At 42.9% G+C, this 13,091-nt stretch overlaps 1 protein-coding gene across 4 annotated transcripts in view; it reads right to left on the bottom strand.

The window, feature by feature from the left end:
• Positions 1–13,005, bottom strand: part of TGDS (TDP-glucose 4,6-dehydratase) — a 34,041-nt gene extending 21,036 nt beyond the window's left edge. Inside the window, exons 1-3 of one of the 4 annotated variants that reach the window (XM_014597005.3) lie at positions 12,778–13,005; positions 11,838–11,904; positions 11,468–11,536 (exon numbers count right to left, since the gene is read on the bottom strand). In XM_014597005.3, coding sequence (XP_014452491.1) covers positions 11,468–11,536; positions 11,838–11,904; positions 12,778–12,962 — 321 coding nt within the window. In that variant the 5' untranslated portion in view covers positions 12,963–13,005. The other 3 variants (XM_019486960.2, XM_006270181.4, XM_019486961.2) reach the window with 3 other exon arrangements.
• Positions 13,006–13,091: the final 86 nt, after the last annotated feature.

The following is a 13,091-nucleotide window of genomic DNA, read 5'->3' as shown; positions in this document are numbered from 1 at the left end:
TTGGCAAAGACAAGTCTGAACCTGGTTTATCTGCATATCTCCTCACACCCCCAGGAACCCTTCCAAAAGGATCTGGTAGCACCCTACAGTGCACCAGCTCCCAACTGAAAACCAGCAGTCTAAAAAAAAGCAGAGCATATTGGTATATTTGGTAACGCTAGCCATCTTCAGTAAGAAATGCTAAATTAGATACCAAAACATCACCAAATACAGCAGCTTTGGCCCTCACAATACACCCACAGCACAAAGCACCTGATGTAGATACCTATTTTATCATATTCTTGTTTTCATATCCTTAAGTTGCAGCATCAGCTCAATTATTTTTGCAGTAACCTTTTCCATTTATAAAACGTTTTCCTCCTTCAATGTTGAAGGGCTGTTGGTTGTAGTCATGTTGTTCTAAGGACATAGGCAGACAAGATATCAATTCTACTCAAAGAACCTTGCCTTCCTCATTCAACTTTTAAACATCAGTTAAATTAAAACATCACATTGTGAAGTGCACAGTTCAATATTTCCCCTTTTTATACAAATACTGAAAGTGAGACAAGTGTCAAGTAACATGCTCACCACACAGAAGGAAGAAGAGTTAGGGCGCATGAGAATTCAACGTCTGGTTCTCAGTTCTGTATTCAAACCATACTCTGGTTTCAACCATAACATGGTGTGTTAAACATACATGCCAACAAAAACTTCACTGGAAATCAATGGAAGGTTTCATAAAAACATAACACAGTAAGTTTCACAGGTACTTTTTCTACAAATACATATAAAGATTCATAGATGTTAGGGTCAGAAGGGACCTCAATAGATCATCGAGTCCGACCCCCTGCATAGGCAGGAAAGAGTGCTGGGTCTAGATGACCCCAGCTAGATGCCTATCTAACCTCCTCTTGAAGACCCCCAGGGTAGGGGAGAGCACCACCTCCCTTGGGAGCCCGTTCCAGACCTTGGCCACTCGAACTGTGAGGAAGTTCTCCTAATGTCTAGTCTAAATCTGCTCTCTGCTGTCATGACCCAAAGGGTATGATTTTGTGTGTGCTTCGGCACTGCAGAATTATTTCCCGCCACAAGGAGCTTTCTTTGCATGGTGCAATTCTCAGTTGCATAGACAAAACCCCGGTGCAAAGGAGTTCCCGCCACCCACATGCAAATTTGTGTCCCACTATTGGCTGTTTCTAAATTATTCCCACGTGGCGGCTAGCGATTGGCTTGCTAGACGTATAAGAGGCTTGAGTGGTTTCCACCCAAGTTGGAGGAGGAGAAGGAGGACTTCACATCTCGTGAAGAACTCTAAGCGCGCTGTGGAGCTTAACGAACCCAGCGTGTGCCTTAAGAAGGATACAGGGGCCTGATCAACCTCTAGCCTCTCCCCGTCGCCGCCTGATCCCTCGACATACCCTTCCCTGCGTGCTCGTGGAGAGTCACCTTTCGGACTCTCATCGTGGTACCCAGAGCTCTTCTCGGGTTATTTCGTCTGGTTGATTCGACGGGCTCGCGGTTCTAGAGCTCTCAGCCGGCCTTGGACCAGAGTTCGCGGTTAGAACTCTTGTCCGCTCTTCTTCTTTTCTATCTGTAACTGCAACGCAAGCAAGTTTTCCTGCCTGCACCACGACCATCTACGGTGTAAGTAAAATAATCTTTAATCAACCACTACACGTCTGTGCCTAATTCTAGTCCGCCGTGCCGAATTCCCCAACCCACATGCCAGGGCTGCTGGTCACAGCCCACCACACGCCCCCAAAAGCCTCAGACCGCTCCCGGCCCGCACATGGCGACAAGGATGGGATCCAGGGAAAGCACAATGGAGCTAGAATTAGTTAAGAACTGCCCTTGGCGCAGTGGAAAACGCCAAGTAGAGAACTTCATGGAACTGGACGTGCATATCGCTTACCACCAGGCGGGCAGAACGGGTGAGAGGTTTATCAGCGGACGCCTTTCGCTGAAGGGAGAAGAGGGAGCTTCCGAAGACGGAGCCCCGAGAGAGAGGGAAGCGTATCTTCACCCCGCGGCATTCGGGTGTATAATGAATAATGAACGGGTCCTGTTTAGGCCCCTCGACACTGTGTCCCTCACCAGAGTCAACCTGGCAGGTGCAGTAAACCCAACCCTCACCCGGGAGTGTGCCCGTTGCCTAAGATGTGCTTGGGAAAGTGAAGAACCGGTGCCGATCGACCGGTTCGCCCCCTTTATGGTAGTGTCTAGATTGAGGGGTCGCAAGCTTCCATCCGAGCTCCGCGAAGACCTGGAGACGGAGGGACGTGCCGCAGATGAGAGGGTGGCCCCAAAATGCGACAAGGGGGGGAATGCTAACTACAACTTTTCGTACTGCAACTGATTTAATGCAAAAGAATTTAAGTTTGAAAGCCCAGCTGCGTATGGCCGTTCAAGCGGTCAAAGAGGCGGCTGCGAAAGAAAATCTTGAGACGCCACGCCAAGATGGCGCCGAGCAAGAGGGAAACCGCGTGGAAGAACCGGAAGAGAAGGGTGGAGCTTCGGAAGAACCCGCGAGAGTTCAGCCGGCGACCCCGCCCACCGACTCAGCGTCACTTCCGGCGACCACGCCTTCTTGCCGACGGAAGGGAGAATCAAGCGGAGGAGTGCATCCGCCCCTCCTGCCTGAAGCAACAACAGCAGCAGCGACTCCCGAAGTAACAGATCAGCCTGTAGCAACAACCAGCCGAGTTGCTACTACCTATTACGCTCGCACCAGAACTGAACTGCAGGAGTTGTGCAGAGAATCAAGAATCCAACCTGAAGAAACTCCAGCTGTATGGTTGGGACGTTTGGTCGTGGAACTTGGGTCCGACCTGCTAAACCAGGAAGAAGCAAGCTTCTTGGTCAGACAAGCTTTGTGGAGTAGAGGACATGTCACTGACATCCACTACGACTCTCTGGGTACAACCCTCTAGCCAATTCGCCACCCACCAGACTGTGTAGTCATCCAAGTCACAGCCTCTTAACTTGTTCACCAGTATGGCATGGGATACTGTATCGAAGGCCCTCCTGAAGTCTAAGTAAATGACGTCAACCCCTACTCCTGCGTCCAGGTGTTTTGTAACCCAGTCATAAAAAGAGACTAGATTAGTCAGGCATGATCTACCTGCTATGAACCCGTGCTAGTTTCCCCATAGCATAATTTGTCCTGACGGGGTCTCGCAAATGTGAGGCTCGATCATTTTTTCAAAGACTTTGTCAAGGATGGAGGTGAGTGACTGGTCTATAGTTGCCTGGGTCCTCCTTCCTCCCCTCCTTGAAGATGGGGACCACACTGGCCCTTTTCCAGTCCTCCAGGACCTGGCCTGTGCGCCATGAGTGTTCAAATATTCCTGCCAGTGGCTGTGCAATGACATCAGCCAGTGCCTTCAGTACCCTCGGATGGAGCTCATCCGGGCCTGCCGACTTAAACGCATCCAGTTCCTCCAAGTGCCTATGCACCATCTCAGGGTCTACACTTGGTAGTCTGGCGCCCTGCTCCTGCCTCTCTACAATCCCAGAGATTGTATGCTTTTCTGATTTCTCTTACTCTCTCCATAATAATAGATTTACCTGGGGAAGCAGCTCCTCAATGCACTATTTCCCCATTTTTTCTGTTAAAATTTTCCTAAGTGTGGCATAATCTTCTAATTAACATTATCTACAAGAGTTCCTCCCCCATGGCACAGCCTTGCATCCACACAGAATTTCTTTTTCCAAGTTTATAAGTACCGTATGCTGCTTAAATTAACCTTCTTTAGGTTGGAAAAAACACAGTCAATTTGGAAAGCTGTACTGGCATATATTTTATACAGACATATCCTTATTTTGAACTAATTATGTTGTTTCTGGCAGTCCTCCCACTGCTACCCTACACTGCAGTGCTTCATAAACAGGCCCAGTCATGCAATTGCCCTCTAGCTCATTAAAGTTATTTTGATCAGATTTTGCATCTTTGTTTAAATTCTGGCATAAACCTGGGAAAATAAATAATGTGGTTTCAGTGATCCAGAAACTACTTTTGTGAATGTGCTAAGTTTTTTTGCAGGGGAGAAAGGGGACATCTGAGTTTACTTGAGTTCTGGACAACAGCACTAAACCAGGATGTGAGACCCAAATATAATTCCTTCCTCTGCCTGGGCATATTTGGTTGTACATCTTCCACCTCCTGGTACAGCACCTTAGGCAGCAGGCTCCTAGTATATTTTGGTTTAGGATACTGGAGCAGGGACTAGAGTCCAGGGATCCAGATCTCACATGCACGCACGCACGTGCAGGAAAAAAAATCTATTTAAATCCTTTATACAAAGTGGAACAGCTCCCTCAGGACTGAAAAAGACCAATCTCAAAATATAGCTGCTTAGTTAAGACACCCACCTTAAATTAGTGTAAATCCAGTCTTCGTCTCAAATTTAAGCATGCACCGAGATAAGGAATCCTTCTCATTCTGCTGTCCTCTAAGCCTTGTAGTTAAAACACTTGGACTGGAGACAACATTGATCACCAGGGACCCTTTTTTTCCCTGATAAAAAAAATCCCCAATTTTCAGATCTAAAAAGGTAACCCAAAATCCACCCCTTTCCATGATCAAAATGAAACACCACAATATATACACATAATACACACATATATAGTGATGTTTCATTTTGATCATGGAAAAGGGTGGATTTTGGGTTACTTTCTTAGCTCTAAAAATTGAAGATTTTTTTTTTTTTTTTTTTAAATCAGAGAAAAGGATCCCTGCTGATCACCAGATTTGCAGTCAGGAAGAAATTTTACCCCAGGGTCAGACTGGAACAGACTGCAGGGGGGTGGGGTTGCCTTCCTTTGTAGCAGGGGGTGTGGCCCTGTTCCTTGGATCTCTGAACTGTTTTTTAACCACTCCTGTAGCAGCAGCTGTCTCCCTGCTTTATCTGTGACAAGTTAGGGTGCCATGCCTTGAGGCTGTGACAGATTTGACTATATCTGTCACACATGTTAGTAATAGGTTAGACAAGGATTTGTATGGGATAGTTTCGATAGGGATGAACCTGTCTCAGGCAGTGGGTTGGACTAGATGACTTCCAAAGGTCCCTTTCAGCCCTACTTTTCTATGATTCTATATTAACGTGAATAGCATCAACAGGAAAAACTAAGTACTCTTACCTGGATTATGAGTGACAACTGAACCTGGATATTTTGTAAATTCAGGGTCAGGGTTTGCAAACCAACCAACAGTATTTGCAGCTTCAAGAAGCTGTGCTGTCTTCAAGAAGCTATGTGGAAAAACTGCACCCTTTGAAATAAAAGCCACAGCAAACAGCCACACTGAAAATCTGGCTACCCACTGAAAATTAAATGGATTTTAAACTATGTGGATACCAGGGACCTGGATTCTATTGTATCATCCAGGGCTGGTGGTTATTGCATGCTACAGGGAGGTAAAATAAAAGCCCCTCAGGCAAAGAATGAACTTGGGTGTCTCAAGTTTTTGAGAGAACTCGAACCTTTGAGCTATTGTGTAAAGAGGGAGCACTAACATCTATTCTTTGTTTTGAGAGCTTAGCCTTTCATCATCTTTGTTTTTCTTACAAATACCCAAAATGAGAAGTTTGGCTTCATGTCAAATAAAATAAAATGAAAACTTCATGTTTTTGTTTTACCATGAAAACCAAGAAACTTAACACATTTGATACAGACAATTGTGCTTGTTCTATTGGTCTGTACCAAAGTAAAGCATCAATTAGCACAGTCCAACACACACACACTTATTCCTTGTCTAGATGTTCCAAATTTCTATGGCTTCTGGATAAGTACCTTGTGCTTCTCCTCTAATCCTCTCTCTCCTCTGTTCCCTGTTTTGATTCTCTGTCTCTCCCCCCCTTTCTGAACAGGGAGGTAGGCAGAAGACACCATCACAAGCAATTTTTTAAAGACAAAAACCCCAAAATGCTGTATTTTAGGCACATCATTTATACTGGCAGAAAGCAAAATAGAAAAGCAATAGGAAGAGTACTTTGATCAGTACCCTGAATTTAACTAGACTTATGCTAACTGACAATTTGTCCAAATAAGCTAGAAACATTTCAAAATATATACACTATAAAATATTCACAGCTATTTCTAATCAGACTCCTAACACTATTAACCCTTTGGGCTTAAGCCAAGTATTGCAAAAGTCTAATCTCTCACTGACTTTCTAGCAACCTGCAGTTGCTAATAGAATCTGAAGCAATGCACACTGCAAAATAGGACAGCTTTCCAAAGGCCACCTGCACGGGTAACACAGCTCCCCATTTTACTCCTGCACAAGGTATCAGAGAAACCACTGTGGTAAACAGCAGTTCTACACATCTCTCAAGTCTGCTTATTGCATATTTAACAAAATATTTTTCAGTCTCTGGAGTACAGGCAGTTCTCAACTTAAAACACTTCGAGTTACAACGTTTCGCACTTACGTTTCTAAATTGACACCCTGTTTCAACTTTCTGACATCAGTTCCAACTTTACAACGCTTGATCTGATGCGACGCCATGACAGCAAACAAGTCGCTGAGTTCTCCATGGAGATGGGTGACATCTGTCCAAACTTCCTTGAATACTTTCTTTAAGAAAGCAGACAAGACTCCAGAAAAACCTGCAGCCAAAACTCCCAAGAAGAATCCAACCAAGAGCCCTTCAAAAAGTTCAGCAAAGTCACCTCAAAGAAGTTCTTCCAAATCAATATGATTGCTATTTACAATATAAATATATTAATGTAGCTATATTATTCATCTATAATTGATTGAGTACAAAATTCTGGGTTATTTTTGGTGAAAACAGGGTAATGGGCATTGGTTCAGGAACCAATCCCCCATTTATAACATTGTTTCCTATGGGAAAAATCAGTTCCGAGTTACAACATTTCAATTTAAGATGCTGTTTTCAGGAACCAATTGTGTTGTATGTCTGATGACTAACTGTACATGCTTTGAAGTAACATTTTCCAACATAAAGACACCCTGCAGAATGCACATGCAAATCACCCACCTGCTCCCCACATGCATAGGTCCCTGTACCACTATCAAGAAAAAAGCATGGTGGAAACAGCTTCCCATGCTCCATAGGGGAAAAGAGTATTTGGGAACAGCATTCTAAAACTGAAAATCAAAGGCAACATGCTATCCCGGTTGATCAGAACTGAAGCAGTAACTTGAATCTGCTATGTTAGTACCTGTCAAGCCACAGCCAAAAGATCACCTTATCAGTTTCTTAACACTCGGGGAATAAATATTTCTTGACTTCCAAAGTGGATTAAAAAAAAAAAAAAACCCCAAAGATTTAATTTTTCCTTTTTAAAAATAAACAAACTTAAAAGGAAATCTGAATTTAATAGAGTGAAGGCTAAGGTATAAATTTAGTATCATCTATTACAATAATGTAAATAAAAATACAGTGATTCAACAAGTCTCTTCTAAAAAACACACAAGTTACAGGCTGATTATTTTCTATATAAGCATAAGTGGGGGAAACATCTAACTCAAAGTCAAGCTTTTAAAACATGGGACAATGTATTAGGGGCTTGACCCTGAAAGGGATGCAGGGTCTACACTACTGAAAGCTAAGGATCATTATAGATGTTAGAACCTAATGCTACAAATGTAACAAAGTTAAGGAAAAAAAACTTACAAAAAGGTAATGCAGCAAACCCGAAACTTAAAAAATTGGTGCAGTGCTCATAAGATAAATCTTTCAGCTCAAGATTTAAGTACTCCAGGAATAAAGGAATGCTACTGAAATTGCAAAATACTTCCATAACAACAACTTTGCTTCAGCTTCACTGAAGAAAGCTGGGGAATCCAAGCTAATTTTTTCCCCAGTATGTACAATGGAATTCAGTGGTTGACTGCTTTGAGCCATTTCATAAGAACAGGCTTATTCTGACGACCACCTGTGAAGAGTAGTCCAGTCAACACTGGACTACAAAGAAATGTATAAGATATGCTGAATACAGTAAAACCTACTTTATTTATTTACTCCAATACAAGACAAGGTGTGTATGTCCCCCCCATCAGTAGTGGAAAAAATGCCCCTCATTTTATACATGCATACAAGGAAACCTCATTAAAGTCACTGTCTATTATAAAACTGCTGCCAAAAGCAGCACATGGTCAGGCATGGAAACCAACTATGAAGTTGATTACACAGCCAAAACTGAGCACAGCTATAAAATATATGGTCCATATTGGGCAAACAAACTGATGGGAACCTTTTTTTCTTTTGTGCAATACTTAAAAAAAACAAACTGGGAAGCTGAATGGCAACATACCACAAGAATAGGTTGGTAGAGCACATCTGAATAAGTGTAGATTTGCCCATTAAGCACAGTCTCCCTCTGCAGGTGACTCTCTCAAATCGTAGAGAGCCACTACAGTAAATATATTTCTACTTCCTCTTCACTGCCACAACTGAGCTGCACCTTTCTTTTCCATTTTCAGTTATTCCTATTACTTCACAAGCCTTAAATGTCTGGCAAACATCACCAAACATTTGCCATATACTCATTTTACAGACCATTAGGGAGAACAGGTACAGAGGGTGGGGAGGAGACTGCAGGGGGAAGACACTGGGGAGCGGGGCAAAGGTTAAGGGAGCTACTTGATCCTACTGATTTATTTTCCCTTTTGTAGCAGTAGGAAGGAAACAAATTTGACACAAACCTTCACGAATTAGCTTCTATAGCTGGAAAATTATAACATTAATAATTTTTCCACATACCGAATCTAACTACTGAGGAGTTGTCTTATATTCAGAGTCATCTTGTATTCATGTAAATACAATATTTCCACAGCCCTGGACAAACCTGCAGAAAGACTGCTGCTCTTGACAATTGGAAAAACTTCAAGAAACATTAAAGCAAGAACTACCCAACAGCAAAGTTAAATTCAAGAAAGTAAATAAGCAGATAGATCAAGCACTTACTCTACTGCCTTTTCTTGCCTATATTCTTAACACAAAGTACCAGAGTAAATGACTACCTGCCAAAGAGGAAATCAGTGCTACGACATGAGCATCTACTTAATCACTAGGGATCCGGGTTTTCTCCGATTAAAAAAAAAAAAAAAAAAAAAAAATCCCAAATTTTCAGAGATTAAACCCCCCCCCCAAAAAACCTAGAATCCACATTCCCCCCGATTAAATTGAAACACCACTCATACATATGTAGCATTTCATTTTAAATCAGGGAACAATGTGGATTTTGTTGGGTTTTTTAATCCAAAAATTTGGGATTTTAAATCAGAGAAAACCAAGATCCCTCCAAATCACCTATCAGTCATGCCAACCATAATAAACTTCAAGGCTTGAGATAAACCATTCAAATGGTACATGTTTGCTGAGGTTGTTTTTAAAAAAGCCACACCCATGAACTAACAGACGTCACTAGCAGAGTACCTGAAACCAGAGTTTGTTGAAGTGCTAAACCAACTTTTACCAACAGTAGCCTCTTCTGTATGTGCAGAAAACATATTTTCTTCAGTCGGACAGGTTCATTCAAAATAGAAAAAAAAAAAAAAAAAAACACAACTGGGAGTTGAAAAAGCATGAAAGTTTGTTTGTTTTTTCTACCAGTCTATTAATTTAAAAAAATGGACGATGGTATTTATGTATTCTAAAAACTTGAAAGCAGTAAAAAATTTCAAAACAACCGAAGTAAAAAAAAAAAAAAGACTAATTTTAAAGACCATTAGGCAAGTAGGAACTTAAGCTCAAGCAACTTTCACCATGGCATTTTAGAAAAATTGACCCAGGTGACCTGAAATAACTTGTTTAATTCACTAACCATAGGTCATACTTCTAACACTGTAACAGTTAAAACTAATATTTAATTAACTACTTGTCACTGTGCACCATGCTTTGTTAAAAAAGCATATGTATCCAAAGCATTACAGGTTTTGTTTAATAAATTTGAAGTGCTGTTTTTGTGCGCAATTAAATTCAAACTGCCATCTTAATGCAGTCTGATATACATATGAGCAAAAAGTTAATTATCTAGTGAATAAAAAAAGATATATTTCATTATTTTATGCTATACTAAAATGGCAGAATTTCTAACAATCCAAATATATTAAGCCATTTATTTTTAAAATATGTATCTATCTAGTTTGTGTGCGTAGGAAACACATACCAAGTCTACTGTAGAAATTGTAAATCAATTAATTGTAAATCAACATTTAATTGTTGCATCAACCAATTAAAATATACTTTAAAAAAATACAATGAGAAAGTTGATTTAAAAAAAATTAATGATTTACTCAAGCTTTTGTTTTGCCAATTTAAATCAACTTGATTTAAATTAAATCAACTCTCCTGACTTCAGAACTACATTTTAGCAAACAGCCAAGAAAACAGAGTGGTGCCAAAGCTTCCTGTAACAGGCTGCAAAGAAGCAGAAGAGTAAAAAGATATAAAAAGAGGAAGATGAACATAATACGGAAGAAAGCCACTCTGCTGAAGCATTCAATACCCAAATCTAGACATGGACTGCATCCTGTGGAGCAATGGTTCTCAACTTTTTTTGTACCAAGACCCATCTGTAAATATCAATGACCAGTCCCAACCCAGTGCCCCTCATTCAAGACCTGCTGCCCTCAGGCCCCAGCCCCCAGTGTGTAGAGCAGGGGGAGGGCATGAGTGGGGCCCAAGCACCCCTCATAGGCTGGAGCTCTGCCACCCTGCAGGGGAAAAACCACAGTTACCCATGTTTTTCTCCTTTAAAAGGAAAATCCATTTTTTAAGTTGGTTGATCCATTTTTAAAGTTTGTTCACAACCCTTCTTATATATTCTTGCTACCCACTTTTGGTTCGCAACCCATGGGGTGAGAAACACGGTTGGGGAAAACACAAATGGATGTTCAGTATGTCAATCTCCAACCAGTACAAGCAGTCTGCTCCCATGGTATTCCAACCTAAACATTTCTGTGACTTCAAAGTTTGTATTGTGCTCTCACACCACAGGATTTATTACAGCTGAAAAAATTCCTTTGTGGTACAACTCCCTCTTCCTTCCACACCCAATATTCATTCCTAATGAAATCACTGCACAAAGCATAAGCATTCTATACAGCCATTTTTCAACAATGCAACATGGCCTCAAAGTAAGCATACAACAAATATGCAACTATGGTTCCCTAACAAGATGGATATTTTTGTAGAGGCATTTTTGGGTGTTCACAGTCTTCATAAAGTCTCTCCTCAACCCCAGCCAAAGCTCTTATTCTGGTGTTTTATTGCTGCATTTCCATGGCAAGTTTTGCACGTGTTGCTAGGAAAGTGGTTCTCTCTGTGGGTCCCGTTACCATTCACCAGCTAGTAATAATCAATCATGAACACAAGTGACACCTTCCTGAGTAAAACCATGTCAGAAAAGTTATTCTACAACGCAGAAAAGATGGAGCACTTTGCCAATTAAATCTTAGCTGTACAGAAATTAAAATGTGAAATAAAACTCAAACATCTACCAAAGTCTATCATACCTGAATAAACTTGTAGTTGTGTTTCTGGGAAATAGCTTCAAGATTCTTCAAACTTGCACAATAGTCCAACTTCATAAAAAGACAAAGAAAGAAAACCTTACTATGATGCCTTGTTTTCTTGAAACATGGCATGTCGGAAGCTACTTATTTACTGAGTAAATAGTAAATTACCTTGAGAAGTGCCCCCAATCTGGATTTTAAGACTTTCAAACCAATGTAATTTTTTCCACATAACAAGGCCATCATGCTATGGCATGACTCACTTATTTGTTTGTTGCCTTTTATTTTTTTCTTTAGCAAAATGAAAACAAAATGAACAAACATGCAAACAGCTGAAAAGGCATGCCTCCAAAACCTCCACAAATCTTACCTTATCTAGATTTATAATCAAATAGTTTGGATATTTTTCCACTAGAGAGACAACCACATGAGAGGCACTGTAAGTTAAAAAAAAAGGGAATACAACTTTACAATTATACCTATCTGCTTAGTATCCCAAGCTAAAGCAGGCTGGCACCTCCTGAAACTTTTCTCATGGGTATTTTAGACTTTCATTCTCAGTTTGTAAACGTTGCTACTTCAGTGGTTCTTTTCTGTCTGACCCCAGCGGTCCTTCCTTCCCAAGTGCAGGCGGGCTGAACCCGATAATCTTGTGAGGTCCCTTCCAGCCCCTAATATCTAAGAATATATGAATATACCAGGAGTGCTCAACCCCCAACCCAGGCCAAACGTGGGGGAAAAGGGGCCACAGGGGCAAGTCCTGGGATGGAGCCTGGAGTCAGAGTCCTGGAAAGGAGCCCCCACAGCTGCCCCACAGGTAGAGAAAGAACTGCCACCCCTCCCCACTGCCAAAACCCCCAACCCTGCAGGATGGGTCAGGGTCAAGGCCAGGCCATGTTCCATTCCCTCCCTGCAGACTGGGGCTTGGCAACATCCCCTTCCCTGAGCAGCTGGTTTGGGGCATGCCCCCTTCCCTTCCACCTGCCCCACGACCAGACTATGCCCCCCATCTCTCCACCCAGCCAGGCTGGGGCCAGCCCCTTCGACCTGTGTGCTCAGGCCGCGCCCATGCCCGCGGGGCGGGACCGGTCGGGGCTGCCCCCCAGTAACAAACCAACGCGCTGCTCGTTCCCTCCAAACGTTTCAGCCCCAACCCCCACAGCCGGTCCCCGGCCCCGCTTGCACGCACACGCACGCCACTGACATGAAGCCGGCGCCACCTGTCACCAGCAGCCGCTTATCGAAGGCCAGAAGCAGCCCCGCAGCCCCCGACATCGCCCACGTTTTACGGCAGCCCGCCGCCAGCTAACCCCTTTCCTCGTCGCTTTACGGCAGCCTGCCCCTTCCCACGACACTTTACGGCACCGCTCTTCCGTCGTGGCACATGCTCGCTCCGCCGGCCTGTCCCAAGCCTCCTGTTTTGCGAGGCGGCGTCTGTCCCTTTCCATATCCCCTGCTTGGTAGCGTGAGGCCACGGCCCGAACACCCTCCCCATCTACACCGCCCGCCCTTCGCCTGTCTCAGGAAACTGTCTCGCCCCTTTCCACAGCCGCTATAATGCACCTCTGTCCTACGCGGCGCCGCTTTACGGCCCGGCCTAACGATAGACACGTCACAGCAGCTT

The sequence above is a fragment of the Alligator mississippiensis genome, chromosome 1, assembly GCF_030867095.1.
Source record: "Alligator mississippiensis isolate rAllMis1 chromosome 1, rAllMis1, whole genome shotgun sequence".
Lineage (NCBI taxonomy): Eukaryota > Metazoa > Chordata > Crocodylia > Alligatoridae > Alligator > Alligator mississippiensis.
Note: the sequence above shows the minus strand (reverse complement) of the source record. Positions and strands in the feature narration are given on the sequence as shown.